At 33.4% G+C, this 24408-nt stretch overlaps 3 protein-coding genes across 3 annotated transcripts; 1 reads left to right on the top strand and 2 right to left on the bottom strand.

Moving 5' to 3' along the window:
- Positions 1 to 1995: 1995 nt before the first annotated feature.
- On the top strand, positions 1996 to 10461 carry LOC130657249 (potassium voltage-gated channel protein eag-like). Its single transcript, XM_057460226.1, has 11 exons — positions 1996 to 2114; positions 2685 to 2915; positions 3552 to 3668; positions 4428 to 4558; positions 4671 to 5060; positions 5318 to 5475; positions 5924 to 6183; positions 6860 to 7059; positions 7774 to 8023; positions 8733 to 8926; positions 9580 to 10461. The coding sequence occupies exons 1-11, from the start codon at positions 2054 to 2056 to the stop codon at positions 10237 to 10239; spliced, it is 2652 nt and encodes an 883-aa protein (XP_057316209.1). The 5' UTR covers positions 1996 to 2053; the 3' UTR covers positions 10240 to 10461.
- Positions 10462 to 11600: 1139 nt separating this feature from the next.
- LOC130657181 (histamine H2 receptor-like) lies at positions 11601 to 16564 on the bottom strand. The gene is made up of 2 exons (XM_057460149.1): positions 15574 to 16564; positions 11601 to 14695 (listed from the first exon to the last, which is right to left on the bottom strand). Exon 2 carries the CDS (start codon positions 14543 to 14545, stop codon positions 13391 to 13393), a length of 1155 nt encoding a protein of 384 aa, XP_057316132.1. The 5' UTR covers positions 14546 to 14695; positions 15574 to 16564; the 3' UTR covers positions 11601 to 13390.
- Positions 16565 to 20159: 3595 nt separating this feature from the next.
- On the bottom strand, positions 20160 to 24259 carry LOC130657687 (UPF0764 protein C16orf89 homolog). Its single transcript, XM_057460697.1, has 5 exons — positions 23114 to 24259; positions 22255 to 22668; positions 21110 to 21407; positions 20949 to 20992; positions 20160 to 20856 (listed from the first exon to the last, which is right to left on the bottom strand). The coding sequence occupies exons 1-5, from the start codon at positions 23283 to 23285 to the stop codon at positions 20639 to 20641; spliced, it is 1146 nt and encodes a 381-aa protein (XP_057316680.1). The 5' UTR covers positions 23286 to 24259; the 3' UTR covers positions 20160 to 20638.
- Positions 24260 to 24408: the final 149 nt, after the last annotated feature.

Genomic DNA, 24408 nt, shown 5'->3' with positions numbered 1-24408 from the left:
GTAATGTAATTTTTTGTTGTATTGTTAGTTATTAGACTTATTGCATGTTTTGAAATGAAGCAAATCCCCAACTTATTACTTGTTCTCGTATTATGTGCGTAAAACGAAAAAAGATGCTAAGATACTTAATACCAGTATGTGATTCAAAGAAATTATGGAAACGCTAACCCTGTTTCAAATCGAATTTGCTAACCGGACGCATTTTCCATCCGCATGTTTTAACAAGGATAAAGTGGTAAAACTACGGGGGTTACTGTTATTTGTTTGGCTATAAAGAAACTTTCGTTTCTAATCTAGAAGGATTCTTAATAACTAAAAACCTTACTTTTGGGAAAATTTTAGTTCCTTTTACAGCAAAAACACAAAACGGCCGATTTACCTCGTACAACACCACAACCCTTGACATTACTTTGCCAAAAAATCTATGAAATTTTGCCTAACCAAAAAAAATTCCTAGATCCGCCCCTGAGAAATAATAACATACTGGATAAAAAATTGCGAGAAATAATAACATGCTGGATAAAAAATTGCGAGAAATAATAACATACTGGATAAAAAATTGCGAGAAATAATAACATACTGGATAAAAAATTGCGAGAATAATAGCATGCTGGATAAAAAATTGCGAGAAATAATAACATACTGGATAAAAAATTGCGAGAAATAATAACATACTGGATAAAAAATTGCGAGAAATAATAACATGCTGGATAAAAAATTGCGAGAAATAATAACATACTGGATAAAAAATTGCGAGAAATAATAACATGCTGGATAAAAAATTGCGAGAAATAATAACATGCTGGATAAAAAATTGCGAGAAATAATAACATACTGGATAAAAAATTGCGAGAAATAATAACATGCTGGATAAAAAATTGCGAGAAATAATAACATACTGGATAAAAAATTGCGAGAAATAATAACATGCTGGATAAAAAATTGCGAGAAATAATAACATACTGGATAAAAAATTGCGAGAAATAATAACATACTGGATAAAAAATTGCGAGAAATAATAACATGCTGGATAAAAAATTGCGAGAAATAATAACATACTGGATAAAAAATTGCGAGAAATAATAACATACTGGATAAAAAATTGCGAGAAATAATAACATACTGGATAAAAAATTGCGAGAAATAATAACATACTGGATAAAAAATTGCGAAAAATAATAGCATACTGGATAAAAAATTATCAAAATGGAAAGGTCAGAATTGGCAAAACATGTCTTGTCTCTCTCTTTTCGCAAGCAAATATCTTGCCGTGGCGTGGTATGAAATTAAATGAAGTACTCTTTAATTGACACCTTCCATGAGATTTCACCCATGATATCAGGAGAAACTAGACAATAAATGAAAATACGCGATAAAGATGTTTTATTCTATATAATTAAACCCTGTGCCAGAATAATTAAACTATGCATGAAAATTTTGCAAATATTTATTTATTAATAACTTCGTCTCCAGCGCATCTTGTATCTTTTCTGATACAAGATCCTCTACCTTGGGACGAGATTGATAACTCTAATAGGACATGAAGAATTAAAAGTATACTCTGTTTCACACCTTATTCATGTTGTTAAGGATAACAAGATTAATCCATTCTCTTCCCCAGGGCTCTTTGAGATTAAAACCTCGAAAGTAGAGGTTTATTTTGAAGAGCCCTGGGGTCGAAAATAAGGATAATCCACAACAGGTTTTCCCCGATTAGGCAAGTTACTGGTCATACATAGGTCAATTATTAATGACGACTTTTAGGCTGACGGTGTACGGTAATCGCAATGGATCGATATTGAATACGGTTTGAATGTTCAATTTAGGATAAGTAAAGTTTTTAGGAACACCTTAGATACTATTTAAAAATTCGAATTATTTATCATCTATATTACGTTCCCATTACATTTGAATAAGCGATAGAAATTATTCGTTAATACTTTCGTTAAAATGAATTCAGTTGTTGCATAATTCATATATTTCGATGAACGGTTAACTAAGTTCTTAACCAAACGAACTCAGAAGAGAAATCAGCCAGAAAAATCTTTAAAAAATGGAGAAAGAAGGGGAGAATAAATTTTTAGAAAATGTAATAGAGGCGTCCAAAGAATTAGGTAACTTTTTTACGTAAACTCCTTATTTCCAGATATTTAAACTTTACTGCCACTATTGCTTTTAACGACATTAAAGAAAAAGCCACCTTTTTTTCAGGAGATTAACGAGACACAAAATCAATGGTCACGAAATTAACACAAAGGAAATTAACTCGAATGCCTGTAACAACTTATAAAAACGAATTTAATTAACGTGATTTAATAAGATGGGGTTAATTAACGCGAATTTCGAAAAATTTGCGCTAATTTTGTGCCTTTTTAATTTCCTAGTCTCTGCTCAAGTTTTATTTTTTTTTCATCATGTAATTGTTTTAACATTTAATCATTTTATTGTTGCATGTTCTTTACGAGTACATAGAGTTTGTAAATATAATATTTTTTAAAGTTCAAAGTAACTTGGTTTGGTCATTCCTACCTATTAGGTATTATTCTATCGGAATGGTCTCCAGTCTATTAGGACAAATAAATAAATACTTAATATTTACTTACTTCCTGAAACAAAGTACCTTAACAACATTGCCAACAAAATAACCACATGAATGTTTTTTCATCCGTTTGTTATTGTTTTAGATGCGCCATTTTTAATCGCCAATGCAGTCATCAACCATCATCCGATTATTTTCTGCAGCCATTTGTTTGCTGCGGAGACCGGATTCTCTAGAAATGAAGTTACTCGCAAAGATATTTTTTTGGATTTCTTGTACGGAAAACAGACAAGCAAATCCGCGAAACGAGATTATGAACGCGCTATACGATATAAAAAGCAAGTTCAAATTGAGATGATTTTGTACAGTAAAAATGGTAATAATTTTACAGTCGCTCTTAATGCTGGCTTTGTTTCTTTTGCCAACACGTTCTTTTTTATAAGAATATGTAAACTCCAACCAAATTGGATATTATTCTTACTTCTTTATTGTTCTAAATAGTACACCTATTGTTATTAACCTGAAATCCCAGTCTGTTATTTTTTTAAACATAATCTTATAAAAGAAAAAGCTCGTGTATCTTGTTGTTGTTAAATATTGTACGTTCTCGTCTGTAGTTGAGTAACGTTTACCGGGTACAAAAACCAGCAAATTTGTTGACCAATTTAATTGTGTTCGTTTATCGGGTACAAAAACCAACAAATTTGTTGACCAATTAAATGTGTGTTATTTCTTGTCACTACATATATTTGTATATTTATTTATCTAATAATTTGGTACGCGATATTTCAGCACATTTTTCTTCTACGCACTCCCTTAAGAAAAGACAAAACAGTTTCACAGTATTATAGAAATTCCAGTTTTTTTATTATTCTTACGAAAATTATGGTGTTCAAAAAAGTCTTTTTAGTTCAATAAAATAGCAGAAATCAGGAGAATTACATTCTTAATGTTTCAATGTAGCAAAAGAGGGGACGCCTAAATTCGTGATAATTTTGTGTTATTCGTTTAGAGGAGAAACGTTGGTGGCTTGTAACAACGCATTTAATCAAGGAAAGTAGTAGTGGTGAAATATGTTTGTATCTTGTCTTGTTCAGTGACATCACTCACGCCAAACCAAGAATTCTAGGTAATAGTAATATCTAGTCAGTAGCCTGCTGGGTATATTCAGGTATTCAAATTTTCACCTGTAGTACATTTCCCGGACATTTCACCCTCGTCCCAGGGATTTTTGCATTATCCAAAAGGAAAAAATTACTGGAGAGGAGGGTGCTGGAGATTTTTATTTTGCGCATTCCCAGCACAGAGTAGAGATTCGACCACTATTTTAAAAAGAATGCGAGTAATATTACAGAGACTTGCTCAACTTGTATTGTGTACCTTAATAGCCGTTGTGGTGGAAAAACTCGTGCAAGGCTCAAAGATGGAGAGTTGTTGAAAGTTATTGACGCGCTCTATGAAAGTTTTTTTTAACTGCCGTAGGAAACAAGTTATTTATGGGGGGTTAAGCTCATCGTCTCAGCGGGGGCAAACCCTTATTTGAAATTTTAGAACTTACAGCCTTGAAATTGCTGGAAAATGCATTAAAATTCCATAAAATCAGCTTTTACCTTTCTTTTTTAAAGAAACCTCATTTTTAAAAAGGGGACTGAGGACTCGTGAAGGGGACTGAGCGCGTTAACCTACCCCTACCCGCCCCCGCTCTCCACGGTACTGTATTTGTGTGGATTGCGTCGACGATAATAATTGTATTTTTAATTAAAACAGCCATTTTGTTGGCCTTAGACTTTTAGACTATTCGTTTTCAAAAAATTTCATTTTTCGCTGGAAATCTAAATAAAAACACGTGAAAATAATATAAACACCAATATTACGATTTATAATATAGATTCTCCAAAAAGAAAATGGAAAAAGGCAGCACACAAATTGTTGGGCAAAGCTGACATGAATATTTTCCGCTCCAATCTATTATCGAAAGGTAAGAAGCCGAAAAAAAAGAAAACGTTGGATATGGAAAGTGTAAGTACACTATATCAACCTTTTCCCCAGGACTATCAGGTTGTCTTGTAATAAAAACCTAGAAAATTCTGGGTACGAGGTTGTGTAAATTTATGTATATTTCAACTTATAGATACAAAGCAAAATGAAGGACGCTTTCATACCACAGTATGGCGGTGAAAAAATCCAAGTCCCAAAATTTGTCATTTTACAAACGCTAAAATGGAAATCTATATGGGACGCATTGATCCTTTGTTGTATCTTGTATACGTCATGTGTGGTCCCTTTTACACTTTGTTTCCCGTACACTGGATTTATACTGACAATCTTTGATACAATTGTTGACACCATGTTTCTGACAGATATCATTTTAACATTTTTTACTACATACATTGATGAAAAAACTGGGGAATTAATAAGAAGCCTAAAAATGATTCGCTGGAAGTATTTGAAAACTTGGTTTGCGTTCGATTTCATCTCTTCTCTACCGTATGGTATTGTCAATTTCTTTGACCAAACTTCTGTAAGTACACAATGAAAGTATTTTAACGAATTAGAATTAAAGAAAAAACCACGTGTCCTCAAAAGGGCGTATGTTATGATTTCTCGAACATAAGGACTTACGCAATTTTGATGGGAAGTGTAAATGGTAGGTAAAGAAATGACTCTGGGAACGAAGTTGATCTTTGCATTGTCAATCAAATGGTGGAAAACATCTGGCTTTTTTTACCGTCGATTTTCTGATGTTAAAATTATATAATTTTTTTTATTTTCTTACAGAGTTTTGTTGGTATTTTCCGCCTGTTAAAAATGGTTCGTCTCATAAGATTAGGAAAGACTGGCAAAAAAATGAAACGCTACATGCAGAATAAGACTGTCACTCTAGCGGTGTGGCTACTCGCCTTTTGTTTATGTGCACATTGGATGGCGTGTATTTGGTAAGTTGTTGTTGTCGCTGTTGTTCTTTTTCTTTCTTTTTTTTTGCGCTTTTGTTTTTTTTTTGTTTGTTTGTTCTTGTTCTTTTTCTTTTGTTATTTGTTGTTTTTGTTGTTTTTGTTGTTTTTGTTGTTTTTGTTGTTTTTGTTGTGTTTGTATATACTGTGCTATAATTCTCCCTGACTGCTCTCCCTCACTTTCTTCTTGCTTTTGAGGTGATTCACGCTCAAATGATAATCGAATGTGAAACCAATTCAAACATACCAATGATGTTCTTTCTGTTTTTTGGTATTTGCTGACTATAAACAAGAAAACATCTTAGTATGCATTAAATCACAAGGGAGCTTAAAGAGCGCTGGGGCCCACCCCAGAGCTTAAAGAGCCCCGGGACGAGACTGAGATACATTATATATTGCGCCATGTAAAGAATGATGATAATTTCTACTTCAGGTTTGCTATTGCTTTAAAAATTGACAAACCATATCACACTCCACACAGCTGGTTGACTATACTAGCTCAAGTGTACGAACAACCGTTCAGTTTCGACGAAAACCATGAAATCATAGACGGGACAGGCCCCTCTTTAGCAGCTATGTATATATCTGCGCTCTACTACACCATGAGTAGTGTGACAACCTGTGGGTTCGGTAATATTGCACCCAACACAAGCGCTGAAAAAGTATTTGGATGTACTACTATGCTGTTAGGATGTATGTAGTCTTCTTCTCTTTTTCTGGTTTTTTAACATTACATTATTTCATCAAGTTTATTTTCGTTTGTGCTTCATTTAATTGACAGGCTTGTTCTCCTAAAACAACCACAAAATTTTAAGCTTGTAGGTTTCGGCATACTTATATTTTTGGTTTAGCTACCTTCTCATGACACAGGGATCTATGCGAGGACATATCGTGAATTAAAAGGGCTGCATTCGTCTGGCAAACGGCTTAAGCTGAAGTCTATATAACCTACAATTGATCTTTCATTAGAACACTTTAGTACTTTTATTGACTGTAACATGGGCGGATTTAGGATTTTTCAAACTGGTGTAAAAATAACCTCGAAGAGGAATAATTGCTTTTCAGGGCATTAAAAAACAACTGGGGGTTTGGAGGGCGAAGTAGCAGCTATTTGTATTTTCTGATAGAAACAAGACCTTCGAACCCAGACGCGGACAGTGGAGACTCCGAAAACCAGATTTACACGCCAAGGGAATTATCCAACTTTGTTAAGCTTCGGGCGCACAATTAAAAAAAAAACAAGCTTGCAGAGACATAACTTAACTTTTTGGTGACAAATTTTACTGATGTATTTACACCAGTATAAACCATAGCTAAATCCGCCCCTGTGTAATGTAGAACAGAAATTAATTTCTTTATTCATGCATAGGTGTTTTGTATGCTTTAATTTTCGGCCAAGTCACCAATATCATCTCTCAACTCCAAAAAAATTCAAACGAGTTTTCAGAACAGTTGAATTCAATAAAGCAATTCAACACTACGTACAAAGTACCAGAGCTTGTTGCAAAGAGAGTTGAGAATTATTATAAAGCAACATGGGCGGTTACCAAAGGAACAGACGAGGAAGAGGTATTTGTATGTCTTATTCAACCCCGTCCCTAGGGCATCTTGAATTTTTTCTGATATTGGGACAGCGATTTGCCGTCCCGATATGAAAGAAGATACAACAGGCACTGGGAACGATGTTGTTTTTTATATATGCTGGTAATAAATAGAAGGGTATGATGAGGTTAAGGAGTGGCGCAAGAATAATAAGCTTTATTAATAAATTTATAGAGATGATAAACGCGAGAATGCTTTTTGTCGAATATGTCTTTATGTTTTCAATAATTATGAGGCTGACACCAAACAACTTCTACGACGAAGCGAATTGTAATTACTCTAGAATCGTAATGCCAATTATACACCGCAGGATTTTTACACGAATTTCGAGTTTTTTTGGCTATTTTGAAATTTAATTCCCGTGAAATATTTCAGGGCACTTAATTCGCGAAAATAAATTCCCCCAAGATGATTTTGATAGTTAAAATTCGCTAAAATGTTTGGATTTTAGGAATATTGCTCGTAGTGTCTTCGATGATTTTGAAACTGTGTCAAATAACTAAAATATTTATTTGCAAATCAATTGCCAAAATAAATTGACGCGAAATGCCAAAATCTGTTTAATTCGCGAAAATCAATTCCCGCTAAAATTAGTTCCCTTGATACATATCAGCTTCTCTCTTTTATCTTAAGGAGATTTATGTTATACAATTTATTCAATTTTTTCTATTTATTCTACAGATTTTAAAAACGTGTCCACGAGACTTACAATCAGATTTATGTCTTCACATTCATTCCCAAATTCTCACTGATCGTGCGTTCAAAGGCGTATCCTTAACTGCGTTACGAGTTTTATCTCGATATTTCGATACAATTCGCACATCACCAGGCGATAAATTGATTTATCAGGGCGAAAGTGTCGAATCCTTATACTTTGTCGCAACTGGATCGTTAGAAGTAAAGCAAGGCGATGATCTGATAGGATTAATTGGTATGTATATACACCGAACTTTAAAACATGTACCCGTTTTAGGCCTTATAGCAGGAAGAGTCGATACATATAGCTGCAGTCAACTTTAATAACGCTAACTTTTAAATCTCCATCTGTTTTATTCGTTTCCTTGGATATTTTCCCTTATCTAAATTTCCAGGAAAATTAAATCTTGGATAACTCAGACATTTGTTAATCTTTTTTTTCTTCTTTATCAAATTTCTACAAAGAAACTCGACCTTTTAATCAACATTGTTTGTTTAAAAATATTAAAAGCAATACGTACCTACCCATTCCAAACACTTGTTACAGAGAGAAATAAAACCTGAAACTATGTACAACTCTTTCGTTAAAGCTAGAAATAGACTTCACTACTACTAGCAGTATGTCTTGTGTAATAATTTTAAGACAGCGCTGTTTTAAGCAAATTCACTTTAGCTGAAATTAATCATTTCTGTGGCATTGGCATTGTTAACTTGAACATTCGCTAAGATGAATATTTTCATTTGTTCTTTAAGAGATTCGAGCTTAGATACCTACTTATGTATGTCTCTATATTAATAACACCCGTTGCCTATCTCTGCCCAATTTTTATAATCGTGCTACGCACACACGAAATAGCAAATAGCAAACGCGATATATAAAGAAAGGGCGAAACCCTAGTCGAGACTAATAATAGTATACTCTATCTATACTCTACATCTTACAGGTCCATCCGATGTGTTTGGTATGCGTTTGGCTGATGAAGGTTCGGGACGGTCACTATACGACGTGGAAGCGTGCTCCTTTGGTACCATTCATTCGATATGTACAGGACTTGTGCATGAAGCGCTTGCCTTATACCCAGAAGATTTGGACAAAATAAAATACCAATTGATTTTGTCTTTCGATATCACAAGACAGGTAAGAGAAGTGGTATTGTGTTTGTGTAAAGGCATTTAAATGCATTCTACAGAACAACATAATTTTTCTGCTTCACTGGATATAAAACTAGGCCACTGTAATAATACGCTAGCCCGGTTTGTCTGTGTCTTCTAGATTGGTTTGTTAATATAGCTCATTTTAGCCGCAGAATCTAAAACCGGATAAGAATAGCTGATATTTCTGTTTATCCAGGGTCGATTTTAGCATCAGGACTTAATTGAGGTCAATATTTACACGACTCCAGAATCTTACAGGTTTGATGTTCTCATAAAAAATCTTTAACCCTGCCCTAACCCCAGTCCCAGTTCCTGCTGTCTTTCAAGTGCAGCTTCGAGAAAAAACATTCCTGGGAACGAGGTGAAAATATATACCCTTATTGGTCATATTTCTAAAGAGCGCATGCCTTCTGATGTAACTCGCTACACTTACAAGCATAGTATTCAGTCTTATTGTAGAAGAACTACTTTGTTCATCACTAACATACTGCCTGGCAGTGAGCGGGATTCGATCCGCGGGCCCCAGAACCAGTTAATTTTAGGTAAAGTAATATAGTAGGATCTTCTTGTAAGTTTTAACAGGAAACAATAAAAAACCCTAAATTCTTTACAAACTTATACCTTTTTCTTCTTTAGGTGAAAATTATGACAAAAAGTGGAGAATTGTTCACAACTGAAATGCCTGAATCAATGAAGGAAAAAGAGCCGGTAAGCGAAACAAATGTGTACACGAATGGTGATGATATTACAGCTTTGGATTATTCCCAAACAAGTGACGTTTTAGCTGGAATGAGCGAGTTAAAGGGTGAACTACGCCGTGAAACAGAACGTATGAACTCTAAAATGGGAGTAGTCGAGGCGCAAATGATGTTAGTGTTAAAATTACTACGAAGGAATAACACTATTGATGTTGACCCAGAAATTGGAATGCGTTTGAACCAACTTGAATCTGTAGAAAACATCGATGAAGCTGGAGAATGGTTTGTTGCAGATTCTCAGGGCTGGAAGGAGATACCTCCAGAAAACGCACGCAAAGAAAGTGTTTTTAAACCGCCTGATTTCACTATAGTGACGGTGGCCGAAAAAATGAAAGATTTATCGGAAAGTCACAACGACCCAACAACGTTACAAAGAGAAAAGAAAAATGCAAATAAAGGTGCAGTTAAGGAGAAAGCAAACGAAAATGACTCGAAGTCTAAAAAGAAGCCTAGAAGCGCCAAACATCCTATCAAACAACCGAAAAGTACTCCTGATACAGACGATACTGAAACATTGATTGAAACAATTCGTCTCTAAGTTTCTCACAAAAGTTGCATTTTACGTTTCTCTTAAAAAACCAAAGAGCGAAAAAGTTGTTCAAATAAATAGTCGAATCAAGTTTGTCGAATACAATTTAATTATGACTTAGAAAGTGTCTTCGCGGGAAATGAACAGCTCTTACACGCAACACTCGTTAGTAAAATCTAGGAAAATTTCCATTTTTTTAGATAAAATGTGAATGCTTTTTTATTATGAGAGAAAGCAATATTCTAGAAATTTCCTTAAAAATGTTTGCCCTCAAATTCAAAATTTCTCAGTGCATGGTTGCCATCAAAACGGTAGTTAATTTCAACTTGATCTATTTCAATTTTGAATTTACAAGCATTTCTTGGATATTTTACTTACGGTTGCGTTTTTGTATACCAATATCCGTATATAATTTATTCTACTGTTAAATTTTTTTATTAAATATCACAATCACTTGAGCATGTTTTAGAGCAAATAAATTTTGATAGAGTTGCAGTAATGTATTTTTTCTTTATAATAAAATAAATTTCTAAACGTTAAAGTGTGTAAGATCTTTAGTGTGTATTGTCAAAAGATTATTTTCTGTTCTGTAAGATGTTCTGAAGGACCTTTTTTGTACCACAGAAAACGCATCAGATAAAGAGCTTAAAACATTTATGCAACTTGAAATGCTCTCGGAAAGGGAGCATCACGAACTTCACAAAATTTTTTTCGCATGCTAACTTCGCAGCCGAAATGTAATTGGTACGCTAACTTGACAGGTACAACTTGATTGGTACGCTGATTTGATAGGTAAAATGTGATTGGTACGTTATTTTGAAAAGTGAAATATGATTGGTACGCTTACTTGACAGGTGAAATGTAAATGGTACGCTAACTTGATAGGTGAAATGTGATTGGTACACTAACTTGACAGGTGAAATGTGATTGGTACACAAACTTGACAAGTAAAATGTCATTGGTTTTAAAATTTGACAAAATATATTTGATTTAAAATACCAAGCATAGACGGTAAAAAAACAAAGAATTAAATTATGAAAGAAGCTTTTCGTAAAAACTATTTACATCATCAGTCTCTATGTACAGCTAAATTCTTACGATAAAATCAACCTACTTTTAAACCTTCTAAACATTTAAAGGAATTTGGCACACACAAAGCTTCTTTCATATTTCAATCTTTTGATTTTTTACCATCTATGCTTGGTATTTTACTTTAAAAATGGCGTGTTATTCTTTTATACTTGATTTGTACGCTAACCTAAAAATTTGATATTTGATTAGCACGCATATAAACCCGCCCTGTAAATACATTTCAAGAATGTGACATTTAAAATATCAGGTATCAATTAAAAAATGTAAAACATCTCACAAACAGGGAAAAAATTTAACTGAAATCTTTTTTCAACTTAAATAAATAAATACACATACAAAGAACAAATTATTTTTAATAATTATTTTCTAAACAAAAAAAAAATAGCGTGTGTAACGGAGATGTTTACACCTCTGCTCGATCTGCCGTACCGAACAACCACCCTTACTCTAATTGCTAATTTTCGAACTTGAAAATATTTAAGTACAGTAGACGTCCGTTAATTCGAACTTTCCGTTATTTCGAACAAATTTCCAAAATGGTTTAATAAAGTCTTATATTTTGAGCTGCTTAATTCGAATTTTGCTAATTCGAACATTTCGCTAATTCGAACAATTTTTTTTTTATCACAAAGCTGCATTATGCTCGTTAATGCGAAATTTTGTGTATCAATAAATAAAATCTTATGGAAAAAAAAAATGTTTTCATTTTTATTCATTTTTATTGCATCAATATTGGCAAAATTTCTTTCAATTTATCAATTAAATTGGCATTTCCAATAAAATGAAGTTTACAAGGAATTTGGAGGCTTTTCCTATCGCCAAGCTAACAACGTTAAAAATTTTTTTTAAAAGTTGTACTAAAGTTGTAATAAAGTTATATTAGGAAAAAAAAACTTTTAACGTTTATTAAAATTCTTGTTTGTTCTGAACTTCCGATAATTCGAACATTCGTTAATTCGAACAAATAATTTAGTCCCTGGCGTGTTCGAATTAACGGACGTCTACTGTACTCAGAGAAGAAAGTGTTTGCGGAAGAAACTTTTGCGGCCCTTTGATACAGCAAAAGTTTTGCGGGAAATGACTTTTGAGGTTCTACAATATTAGAATTTTTTTGCAATTTGAGGGAAAAAATCGACTATTTTCTTATGGCAGCTAAATTCACGGAGATCATTTCTAATTGAATTTTGCAAAAACCTTTGTGAATTTTCAAAAAAAGCAGTTAAAGTTTTTTCCGCCAACACTTTTTTCCCTTGTTAATTTTAAACATGCAGCCAATTTTCTTTTGAATGAAATCGAGTTTAAACAGCAAGAAGTCTGACGAAAAGAATGAGGAGCAATGTTGCACTGCATATATCATTTGAGTTTATAAAGCAAACATAAGGCGATTCAAAAAATATCATGTTTTCTCATTTTCCAACCCCAGTTCAATTATCCCACACCACTCAATTGTGCAATCCCTCCCCGTTTAAGTCCCGGCCTCATTCCTAATAACTTGGTACCCTAGAGTACATAAAATATCAGTGTAGCTTCAATCTCCTACCCATCGCTTTTTCGTTTTCTTGTAAGTGGCTAACTAAAAAGAACGCTTTTTCATCAGAAGAAGCTCTGGGATTGATGTTGTAGGTAGGTTTTCCTTTTTAAAATAATAAAAATAACAATAACGACGATGGCGACGACGACAACGACGATGACGACGATGACGACGGCAAAAGAGATGATGACTTCGACAACAGCGACAATAACGACGACAAAAGCGACAATAACGACAACAACAGCGAAGATGACGACCACAACAGCGACAATAATGACGACAACAGCGATGATGACGACAGCAACGACGACGACATCTCGTCTTCTTTCTGCAGCAATCAAGCTATTAAAAGATATCTGTAAACTGTTCATTCAACAGTAGTGTTATTGTCCATTAAAATAGATATAAACGCTAAACCAGATTGTTAACTAAGAATTATGTTATAGTCTTAATATATTTTATTTACTAAACTTGTTTTTAAATAGAAACATAACTTTATCTTCCAACCAATGAACTAAATAAGTTACGTGTAAATCTTCAAAGTTTGGAACTTTCTGTATGATTGTTAGCGTACATCTCAAGTGCACTTTCAAATTTGATTTCAATCTCGTTCGATTCTTTGAAACTTGAAAGTCTGACATCACTGTGTCCAAAATTATTTCGCAGTTCGTTTTGTGTTGAAAAATCGAAATTCAATTCTGGTCCAAAATAAGACGTTCGTCTGTCGTCGTCGAATGATTCATTGGGACGTGAGAGTGACGGCACTAACGCCAACTTTGGTATTTCTTTTTTCTTGAAAACCGACAACCAGCAATTTTTTATTTGTAGATTTCGAAATATAAATAATAACGGGTTAAACGCGCTGTTTGAAAACCCAGCCATATAGGCTATCGCTAGAAAATACTTCGATGACGCGCTTTTATCTCGTGCGACGTATAAAACTGCATAAATAAAGAACGGCGTCCAGCTGAATATAAACGACATAAACGCTAAATACAATGTCTTCATCATTCTTTTCTGTGCATCCATGACGTTTGCGTTATAAAAGGTGGTAAATCTCAGTCGTCTGCCGTGTTTTTCGAGTGCGATGAATATTCTCCAATACACCAAAACATTGATAAAGGTGGGTATGAAGTATGAACTTAATATGATATAAACAACGTAACCAATATCATCAATTTTAATAGCGCATTGAGCTGTGTACGGGTTAAAGTAAACCCTATTCTTCGCGAAGGGTATTGTGGTTACAACAACCGAGAGGATCATGGTAAAAAAAATTCTGTAAGCAACAGGTTTATAAGATGCGTTTCGAAGCATGGGTCGAGCTATTGTGAAATACTTGTGCACTGACAAGACAGTTATAGAGTAAACGCAGGATGTCAGCCAAAACGAATTCATATAGCCATTAAAATAACACATTTCTGAACCTAGTGCCCATTTCCCTGTTGCTAACGTTATAATTGGAAACGGGATAACAAATATGGCAGCTCCTAAATTGGTTATCGAGACAAAACTAAGATAGATATACGTTCTTGTTTGTTTGTGGATGGGACGGCGGTAGAAAACTGCAAAAATGAAAAGTAAGTTGCCAAAGAATGCCACCAATTCTAATGTTATCAACACAGTTAATTTTACGAATCTCCCTTCGTCACTAACTTTGTAGGTGTGATGCTCAATTGATGTATTAAACATAATTCCTGGTAATGTATCAGCTCTTTATGCATTATACCATTCCTTCAAGATTTTACGTGCAGTTTTATGTGTTTTGTTTATTTTTTACAGTGTAACTTGACCGCCTGTTTGTAGTACCAGTGTAGTTAAATCCTTTCCATCATTGTTGTACTAAAAAAATAATTTAAAAACAGATTCCATTTTGCGTTATTTCCTGTAAGGGAAACGCATAATTCTTTTAGATGAATTTTATTACTAATATTTTAAGAGATATGTTTTAACATACAAGTAACGTAATCAGGTAACGTATAACCAGTAAATACAAAATTAACACATAAAAACACACCCAAATATGGTAAAAGATTTTCAAATATGGAGTGCTTATATCGCCTGCTTTGAATGATTTTCCAAAAAATTTTTTTTTAATGACAAAAATCGCAATTTTGCGATTTATGAAGTAAAAGTGACAAAACTATGTCATACTTTGTTCGCACACCTCTAACATCCGGTCGGCAAACATTTCGCAAATTTGAAACAACGATTCATTAATTTTAACCTGGTTGTTATCAGAACAATGACTTTTGCGTTAGCTTTCGCGGCACTTATTGACAGAAGCAACAACAACGACAACAACAACAACAACACTAATGATAACAATAACAACAACAACGACAAAAAACAACAGCAATAACAGTTAGCTTACTGTCAATGAATAAAAAATATAAAAAGCAGAAAAAATAATTTTGTACAAAATCATATTGATGATTTTCATTTATTTATCCTCTTACAATGTACATGTACACGGATGTAACATGCAATACCAAAAGCATATACAAAAAGCCTCACTAAGTTCTATAGTAACCAGAAAACACTCTTTTAATGCTTGTGATAAAGTTTTTGTCACGAGATATCTACCCCGTGTACAAATTAATTTTTTAGACACAACGTTGGTTTCTTTGAACGCCAGAAATTTTTTGTTTAAAGCAAACACAGCTTATGTTGTCTTTATAAACTGACAATACAATAAACACGAAGTTAAGAATGTTTACCCAGCATGTCTACTAGCATTACATTCTCATAACAATTCCTACTTGGACTTGCTGACAGGACTTCTTGTTTTTCTTAGCGTCTAGAATTTAAAAGTTTAAGTTAAAAAAGACGGTAAAGTAATCAGCTATTCGCATGATATATCAAATTCAAGCCCCGGGCTTCTTATATCTTTTTGACATCAAGACAGCGGTGCGAACAAACGATACAAGATGCCCTGGGAACGAGGTAATGATAAATTTTCTCTAGGAATAAAACAACAGTTATCAATAAATGTTAAATATGTACATCATTAGTTGAATAATAAAAGTAAAAAGTCAATTAAAAACAATAAATGTTTAAAAATCAAGCATAAGCTTTTTGATATAAATCATCATCAGTGCTAAGGGGTTAGCACTGAGGTAGCATTGATGATGATTTATAATTAAAAGCTTTTGCTTGATTTTTAAACATTTATTGTTTTTAATTTACTTTTTACTTTTAACAGTTATCAATTAAACTCTTATCAAATAATTCTTGTGTCATTTTCTTTACACTTCAAATGGAATAATTTTATCATATGACACCATGACACTCAATCACGAAACCAAAACAAAGTTCTAAAGACACTTGAAAAAAGTATTCTACTGACGACTAACAAGTTCTTGCGTTTTAAAGTCCTGTTGTCACCGACAACCAAGTAATCCAGGGTGATGATTGGTTCTTTAAATGCTGTGATGCAATCATCCACCAATTAAATTTCAAAGTTTATTATTAACCGAATGACATGCTACGTACCTGAAACAACTTAAAAATAACTTGAAGTTTCTTTTCAGCACAGAGAGGAGAGTATATTGTATTTTTCTTATATAAACATTTGTGACGTCCTTCTAAAGTTTGTGTAAAATAAGTCCGAACAAATAGTTACCCCCTGTTATTTGGATTGCACGAATCTGTTGTTGTTAAGGTACATGTCTTTTTGAGACAACATCACCTATAAAATTGAGAAGTAGCTTAAATTCATTCGCTACGCATAGATCCTAACAAAAAAATATTCTCAATCGCATTAGCAAAAAACCAAAAAAATATATTTTTGTTTTTAATTCTTCTATTGTAATATTCTTTTGTTTTATTGTAATATTTTTCTATTCTATTCTATTATTTTTCTATTATATTGTAAAAACTTTAATTTTCGTGGTTTTCTTTTTAACATTCTTATAATATACAAAGGTCAATATTATTTAGTAGCCAAAAATTAAGCTCAGTGGAACCTACACTGAGCGAGTATTTCGACTAACTTGGCAAACGTCTCGATTGAGCCATTCTCTTAATAAGTGAGACTTCCTTTGATTTGGGGTTGAACTACATCAGTTTACTCAAGGTTATTCACACTACTTTCAAATTCCATTTTTCTATTCCGTTTGTTAAAACCTCTATACCTCTTTTTTGGAAACAATTTTGAAATTTTGTAAAGTATTAAACATAGTGAATAGATCGTCTAGCAATTTTGAATATAATATCCATTTAAATTTTTTTTTATCGATTAACTTGTTGATCCTGCTATTTTTTACCGTGTAAAATGCGGACCAGAAACGAGCACTTAAGACGTTGTATTGAAGCTGCAGATGGTTGCAAATAAAAATAAAAAACCTATTTTATCATGTCAGTGTTTTCATTTCTGCTGTGACGTCGACCTATTTTTATTTCATTATAAAACGGGGGTTAGCATTCGAAATTGCGTGCATACATACAAGTGAATCCCTATATTTAGTTTTTTAAGCATCTTCTATTAATAATCTCAAATCGTTAAAGCACAGACATAAGTTAACTGACGAATTCGAGTAATGACGTCATAAAGGGTGCAACATTTTACAAGGAGCAAACTACAACGAAAAAAAATTATTTCTAATCTTTGTGTGCACAATTGGTATAATGGCTGAATCGCAACTTATAATCAGAAAAAGTACTAGAACCTTAAGTTTTCCTATGCATTTTGACTAACATGCCAACCTCGTACCCAGGGCATGTAGGTTTTTTTTGGTAAAACCTCGATGCTCACATGAAAGCCTTGATTTATCAGTGCTTGTTATCCCTTTTATTACCCTCCAAGCACATACTAACATTATTTTATTTTTTGAGGGCTGGGTACAAAGTACTTATATACAAAGAAAACATTGCGTGATGCTATTTGCACTTACGTATTGTACTCGTCGTAATATTTATGTCTCTGACAAGTGCTTTAGATATTTATTTGAATAGGTCTTACGCCATTAAACCGTTACACATAACAGCTGTACACTTAAGGCGAATCTCCACGGGACGATTCTTACGACGATCGTCATCAATACTCGAATTTGAATGGTCGCAATTTTCGTCAAGACGAAAAGTTGAATTGGTTTCTACTTTTCGTCACAAAAATCGTCGCCAAAATCGTCCAGTGAAGATTCAGCTTTACGTGACCAATTGGAGAAATAGAGTGAAAGAAAATTGAGAATGAATTGTTTTTAATTTGCTTTAAGATTTGTGTTTCTGATCAATCGAGCCAATATGAATATTATTTCACAGCTCGTTCCCAGAGCATCTTTTATCTTTCCTGACATTGAGACTACAATATATTCGTATCACCGTCTATATATCACACACGATGCCCTGGGGATAAGGTTGCTAGGATTGGTCTTATTTTTTGATGAAATTAGACTCGATTTCTTCTTTATTTTGAGCCTAAAGTTTTTCCTATTTTGTTTTTTATTGTTCAGTTTTCAAGGTTAGTATTCTTATAAAATTGAAGATAATGATTACGAAAAAATAAAAATAGTTATGAACGCCACAGTTTGAAGTAAGAAACGAGTCTGCGAGTTCGAATGGGCGTTAAGACTCGCCTAACTTTTGGTCAAGGGTGTCCATTTGAACTTGTAAATGTTTCATGTACATAAAAATCGAGTATTTAAAAAAACGTAATTTATATAAATTACTGATTCTTTCAAAATATAGAGACCACAATAGTTATTCCACAGATGTAAACATTAAAAATAAATAATTAAATAAAAAGAAAGACACGTCAATCATAATTTGGAAACAGTTATCTTTTACCGCGTAGGTAACTAAGGACCACCTGGGACCCACCTGTTTCGGAAACGACGGGTTGATGACGTTACCAAGAACCATTGAAACCGCAATTGCAAAGTTTCATACCTCGCAGGTCTGAGCACTAGCGAAGGTCTTGAAGTAAAATAATAAAATTTTAAAAAAGTAACTCGTCGGGCTGTATTTCAATCCCTTAGGGAAAAAAATGACGTTAATATTAACTTCTGTTTTGATTCCGACATTCAGTTTAGCTTAAACATTTGTTTCCAATGCTATCAGTAACTGACAGAACGCTGAAATGAAAGTTTTTTTGCGAATTAAGATCCACGTTAGAATTCTATGAAAACAGTATATATGGTGAGAGACATAAACCAGTTGCATTACATGAAGATATTTCTGTCTGTCATTCAAAAGCATATATCAAATTTAAGCCGTTTAATAAAATTGACCCACAATAAAAGTTTTTAATCGCGCTTTCAGTTCTATCCAGTGATCTGTTACATTGACTATGAATAATTTACTTGTGAACATATTCTGGCCTGCTAAATACACACCTGCATCCAATTTTTAAAAAATATTGAAATATATAGTAACTTGTTAAATCACCCGTATCAAATGACTGGTAACTTCATAAAAAATAAAAAAATGTTTTGTATCTTTTCTACCACGCACTACAACAAAAAAAAGTTCCCTGGTAAGTATGGGGGGCATAAAGTGCCAGCGGGCTGTAACTTTTGTTTAGTTTGGTTTTAAGTGACGAACCTTAGCACAAAGAAGCATCAATATGTTGTGACTTAATTAGTGACAAAATATTTGGGTTGACATGTCATCCCAGGAAGCGATGACGACATAATGATACAATGGTTGACGAAAATATGTTTTTCTTGGAAATCCTCTTTTCTTATCTTTTTTAAAACTATTTACAGTACTAGTCATTAAAAAAGTAATATAAGAATGTAAGATATTATTAGGAACATTAACAGGTGGTATAAAGACAAAGGAATTCTCTAAGGAGAAAATAGAAATCGATCAGAATTCAAATCTTCAATAATTTTTTTAAAAAAATTGATATTTGAGAACTTTATTGTTAGTAGCTGTCATGGATGAAAACTTGGTACATCTATTAGCACTTATGACAGTAACTAATTAATCAAGACAATTTGCATTGACATATGACAAAATTACCTATGACGTCATCGTATAACAATGGAAATAGAGAAATAGAAATATTCCGGTCTGTAAATAACCAAATATTCTGGTCTACAAATTACACAGAATGCATGTCCATATTGTATGATAACTTTTTGTCACTGTCACGTACATAATCAAATATTTATACAACTTGTTAGTTCGGAAAACATTTATTTTTAGCACTACATCAAAAGTTGATATGACCACCTGTCAATGAAGGACAAAGTGACATTGACAGGACAATTTTTGGAAATAAATGTTTTTTTATTTTCTGAAAGTCCATTAAAAGTTAGGAAAAGTCACAAAACGTCAAGGAATTTTATTCAGTACTTAAAAAGTTATGAGACTTTGAAAATGCCGCAGTCACTTTATGCCCCCCTCCCTCACCAAATAGGGTTAACACTTTCTATGTCAATGAAAAACGACCTTTAATTTACGCAAGCCAGAACAACTGGAAAAGCAATAATATTTTTAATAATTTTGTAAAAAAAAAAAAAATACAATTTCAGTAAAAAGATTTTAAGAATTTTTATAAATTCGCAATTACAGTAGACTTTCTATAACTCGAACACGCACAGAGGTAAAAAATCGTTCGAGATAAACAAAGTTGTTCTATTTTTCAGTTTAGCATGATTCTATGGTATTATACCTTATTTTTAATGATTTGATCCCAGCAGCAACGGGCAGTGCTAGAAGAAAAACAGTTCGAGTTAAGAGAGGTTCAAGTAACAGAAAGTCGAGTTATAGTGAGTACTGCAAGATAAAAGCATTTTATAAAATTTTTAATAAAATTACATTTTTAAAAAAACTTCACTAAATGAGGCGCCAATTTCTGCAAAACATTCGTCTTTTACAGTATCTTCCAACTAATACCAAAAATACAAAAAAGAACGGAACTGAATAAATTAACTTTGGATTAACACTTAAAACAGGCGCAAGAAATATATCATCTTTGTATTCTGTTAATAACCAGTGCAACGAAGCGGCAATATATGCTACGTACAGGCCAGTTGCATGTGATAAACACCCGCCTGTAAGAGAAAAACAGAGAAACGTTATAGTACTGCAACATAAACGGTGCTTGTTCTAACAAAAACAAACAAACAAACAAAAGGATTCGTACCAGATACAGTTTGTTCCATTAATAATTTTCGTTTTGTGTCATCACTAAAAAAAATTAAAATCTAGCATTGTTAAAACATTGCTAAATCACATCCTTTCAACTTTAGTTTTAACCACATTCAAAAAACCATCCAGATGTATACTAAAGTAGAAAACCCGTACTTTTCATCAGCCATGTCCCCTTCTTCCTCTTCATCTTCGTCGTTTTCTTGTGTTTCACGAATACAACCACTTGAATCCTGCCAAGTTAACGCAGCCTCCAACCACTCCAAATTGAAGCAAGAATCTATCCCCAGCCACTTACAAACGACACCTTGTTCAAGAAAAAGGTCTCTATCTTCAGCAGATTGTACGCCTTGCTGGTACAATTCAGTCATCTGCGATAAAATCTGCGATCCCATGTAGGTGAAATGAGCGTCTTTCTTATAACCGTACCTCATTTCAATGTCGGCCATACAATCTGAAAAAATCCAAATGACAGATTACCTTTCCATAAGTATATGTGTCCTTACTTCAAATAAATATTTTTGTTATTTTGCATATATATGTATATGTATTTGTATATGTATGTGGACGGTGTTGGTAGATAATCAAGTAGGGGACCACCAAAATAGTAGTGATTACAGCAGACAGGGATAGCTCGACAGATAAATACCAAAGTTTCAAGATAACATTAGAATACTCAATCTTTTATCTCTTACTCGCGTGGTGGTGTAATGACTTCAGCTTTAAAAACATGCACCAGTTAGTTAAAAAGAATTATTTATTTTAGTCGCTGACGCCAACTGCCACCAGGGTAACTAGGGTCTACTTAGGACCAAAAGTGGGCCAGTTCACCAAGGCTAAGCCAACTCGCTTGTTTTGTAACCCACAGGTTAATGACGTCATCTAAAATCCTTAAACCCATCTCCCTAACCGTTTAAGCACATGATGCTATACATTTTCCTGACCAGCGTTACAAGCTGTACACAATAGTTGCAATGAGCTTAAAAATTCTCAAAACTAATTTTTGTTCACGCAAAGGGAAAAGTAATAGCTGATCCCGTAACAATATTATCCAAGAGTGGCTCAACCGGTATTGGAATTTAAATCTTACCGCTACAATTTCGCAAAACTTAATTAAAAAACCCAAATTTATTTGCCCATTACTCCTGCTGAAAATAGGATAAATAAACAAGATGCGAAACTATAAGAGGAGCGTATGGTATAGTAACCGATTGGTTACGAAGTGCTTGGTATATTTTGCAGAACACACAGACACACAGACAGCCGAACGCCACATAATACGCAAAAACAAAACAACATACCGTTGACGTCCGTTAGGATGAAAAACAAAGCTTGGTGAGTCAAATAATATCCAGTTGCTCCGAATCGGGTCATCGCTTTCCAACACTCATAACTGACAACACATTTTTCTTTTGAATGTACATTTTGCGTACCTAGCAAATCCCTCATGCATTGATCGCTAAATTCCTCAGAGATCTCGTCAGCGATTGGTTCACTTTTAGGCAACTGCTTACTAGGAGGGCGCAAAAAAGATTCATAATACCATCTCTTGCTGACAACTTCACTGAATGCATAATAGTATGCGTCACCAGTCCTTTTCAGATGAGACAGTGCTGTGACGGCGATACGATGTATTTTTTGATACACCCCGTCAACATTTTTTCCGTACCCAGCCAGTTCACTTTGGTGGTGATGTATCAAATTGTGTAGAGCGCCTAAAATCAACATTTTTGTATTCTAATTTTTCATATTAACAGCTTTGTCTTTGTAACCTATATGTTTTGGAAGTTCATGATTCACATGAATATTTTAAAGAAAGAAATAGACTGCAAAACATAGCAAAACATAAATAAAACATAGCAAATGCGCACATTTTTTATTAAAATTGCGAAGTTAAGATGACCAATCAATAACGTTAAATATCTGATTTCGTTTGATATGCATTTACAAAAAAAGTTGCAAACGAGGTATAACGCGAAATAAGAGATTACGAATGTCCGTCCTTATTTAAAAAATGCGAAATTAAAGTACAAATATACAAATACGGGGCAAATTCGAAAGTATTAATTTCGCAAGGTAAGTCAAAAACAAGTAAGGTGAAGTCAAAAACAAGTAAGGTGAAATAAAAACATCAGGTGATGTAAACAAAAAATATGGTACCTTCAGCTGCGCGCAAACCAAATATAGAATCCAAATTCACCTCTTTAAAATTCTTTTCGTAAAACAAAGATGCATTCTGTAAGCTTTGTAGTGTTTTTGTAACATAATGATGTTTCGACGCTTCAACTGAAACAAGTGTCAGACATATCGCAAATAGAGATGACAACTTCATTAACCATGTAGAAAATACTACTCAATTTACTATAGATATTAAATATACAAAATATAGGCAGATTTGATAAAAAAAAACTCGCTATAGAGAACGTTGGGGCATGCAACCCAACTTTTAGTGTGTGACATCCACGTTGTGTTTTTTAAGTTTAAGAAACAGGAAGCTCAAAATGATAACACATTAAGAAACATTTAAAATAGCCAGTGTGATGGTAAGGAACAAAACAAGAAGGATCTTCTAAATTATCCAAAAATGGAGAAATCTATGTTGAACAGATCAGAAATTGATAATGAATGGGATCATCTTAAAAACAGAATAAAGAAAGATTTTTAAAAGGAAAGAAGGCAAAATTAACATACATTCAGCAGAAGAAATACGAGTTTAAGAATCACGAGGCTAAAAATGTCTAAAAAACAAGAAACATTTAAGAAACATTTCAGGCTTAAACGGATGATTTAAGAAACACTAAGCCTGCCACAGATGGTTAGGTGTAGCATATATCTAAACACGGCGTGCAGTAGCTATAACAACTTAATTTGAGTCGTTAGTGTAATACACAGTAGAACACTCAAGGAGTTGGCAATGCACATTAATCATTCTAGAGAATGTCTGTGATCTTTAATTTACCTCAGAATTTTTAAAATTAGAAATACAAACCTATGTTTATTCAGTAACTTACTAGAAACTACGTAAGGAGTAAAATCACAGTTTCGAAACATCCCATATGATGGAGATACAACAAGCACACGAGAGCTCGTATGTACACAATAGAACTCTGGTTTGGTCCACATAATTTGCAATTCCAAGTCAATGAAATGTTTACCATGGTAAAATTCAAAAAAATACAAGATAGAGTTTAAAAATGAGATTTACCAAATTCGTTATTGCAACATAACAAAATTGTGGAAATACAGAGGTACCATTAAAAAAATGTAAAATTGTATCTTTGCGATCTTAAACAACTGAATAAATAGTAATGTTCACCAAAACTTTATTTCAGGGAAACTTAAATTACATAACCTCGGGTTTCCCAGAATTTCATAATTTTTGGGGTCCAACATTGATCAGTTTATTGCTTTAATAATTCTTGAACAGATTAGAACTGCAAGTAAATAACAGAAAA

Source organism: Hydractinia symbiolongicarpus, chromosome 9 (genome assembly GCF_029227915.1).
Source record: "Hydractinia symbiolongicarpus strain clone_291-10 chromosome 9, HSymV2.1, whole genome shotgun sequence".
NCBI classification, from domain to species: Eukaryota; Metazoa; Cnidaria; class Hydrozoa; order Anthoathecata; family Hydractiniidae; genus Hydractinia; species Hydractinia symbiolongicarpus.
The sequence above is the reverse complement of the archived record's forward strand: the minus strand, read 5'-3'. Positions and strand labels throughout refer to the sequence as shown.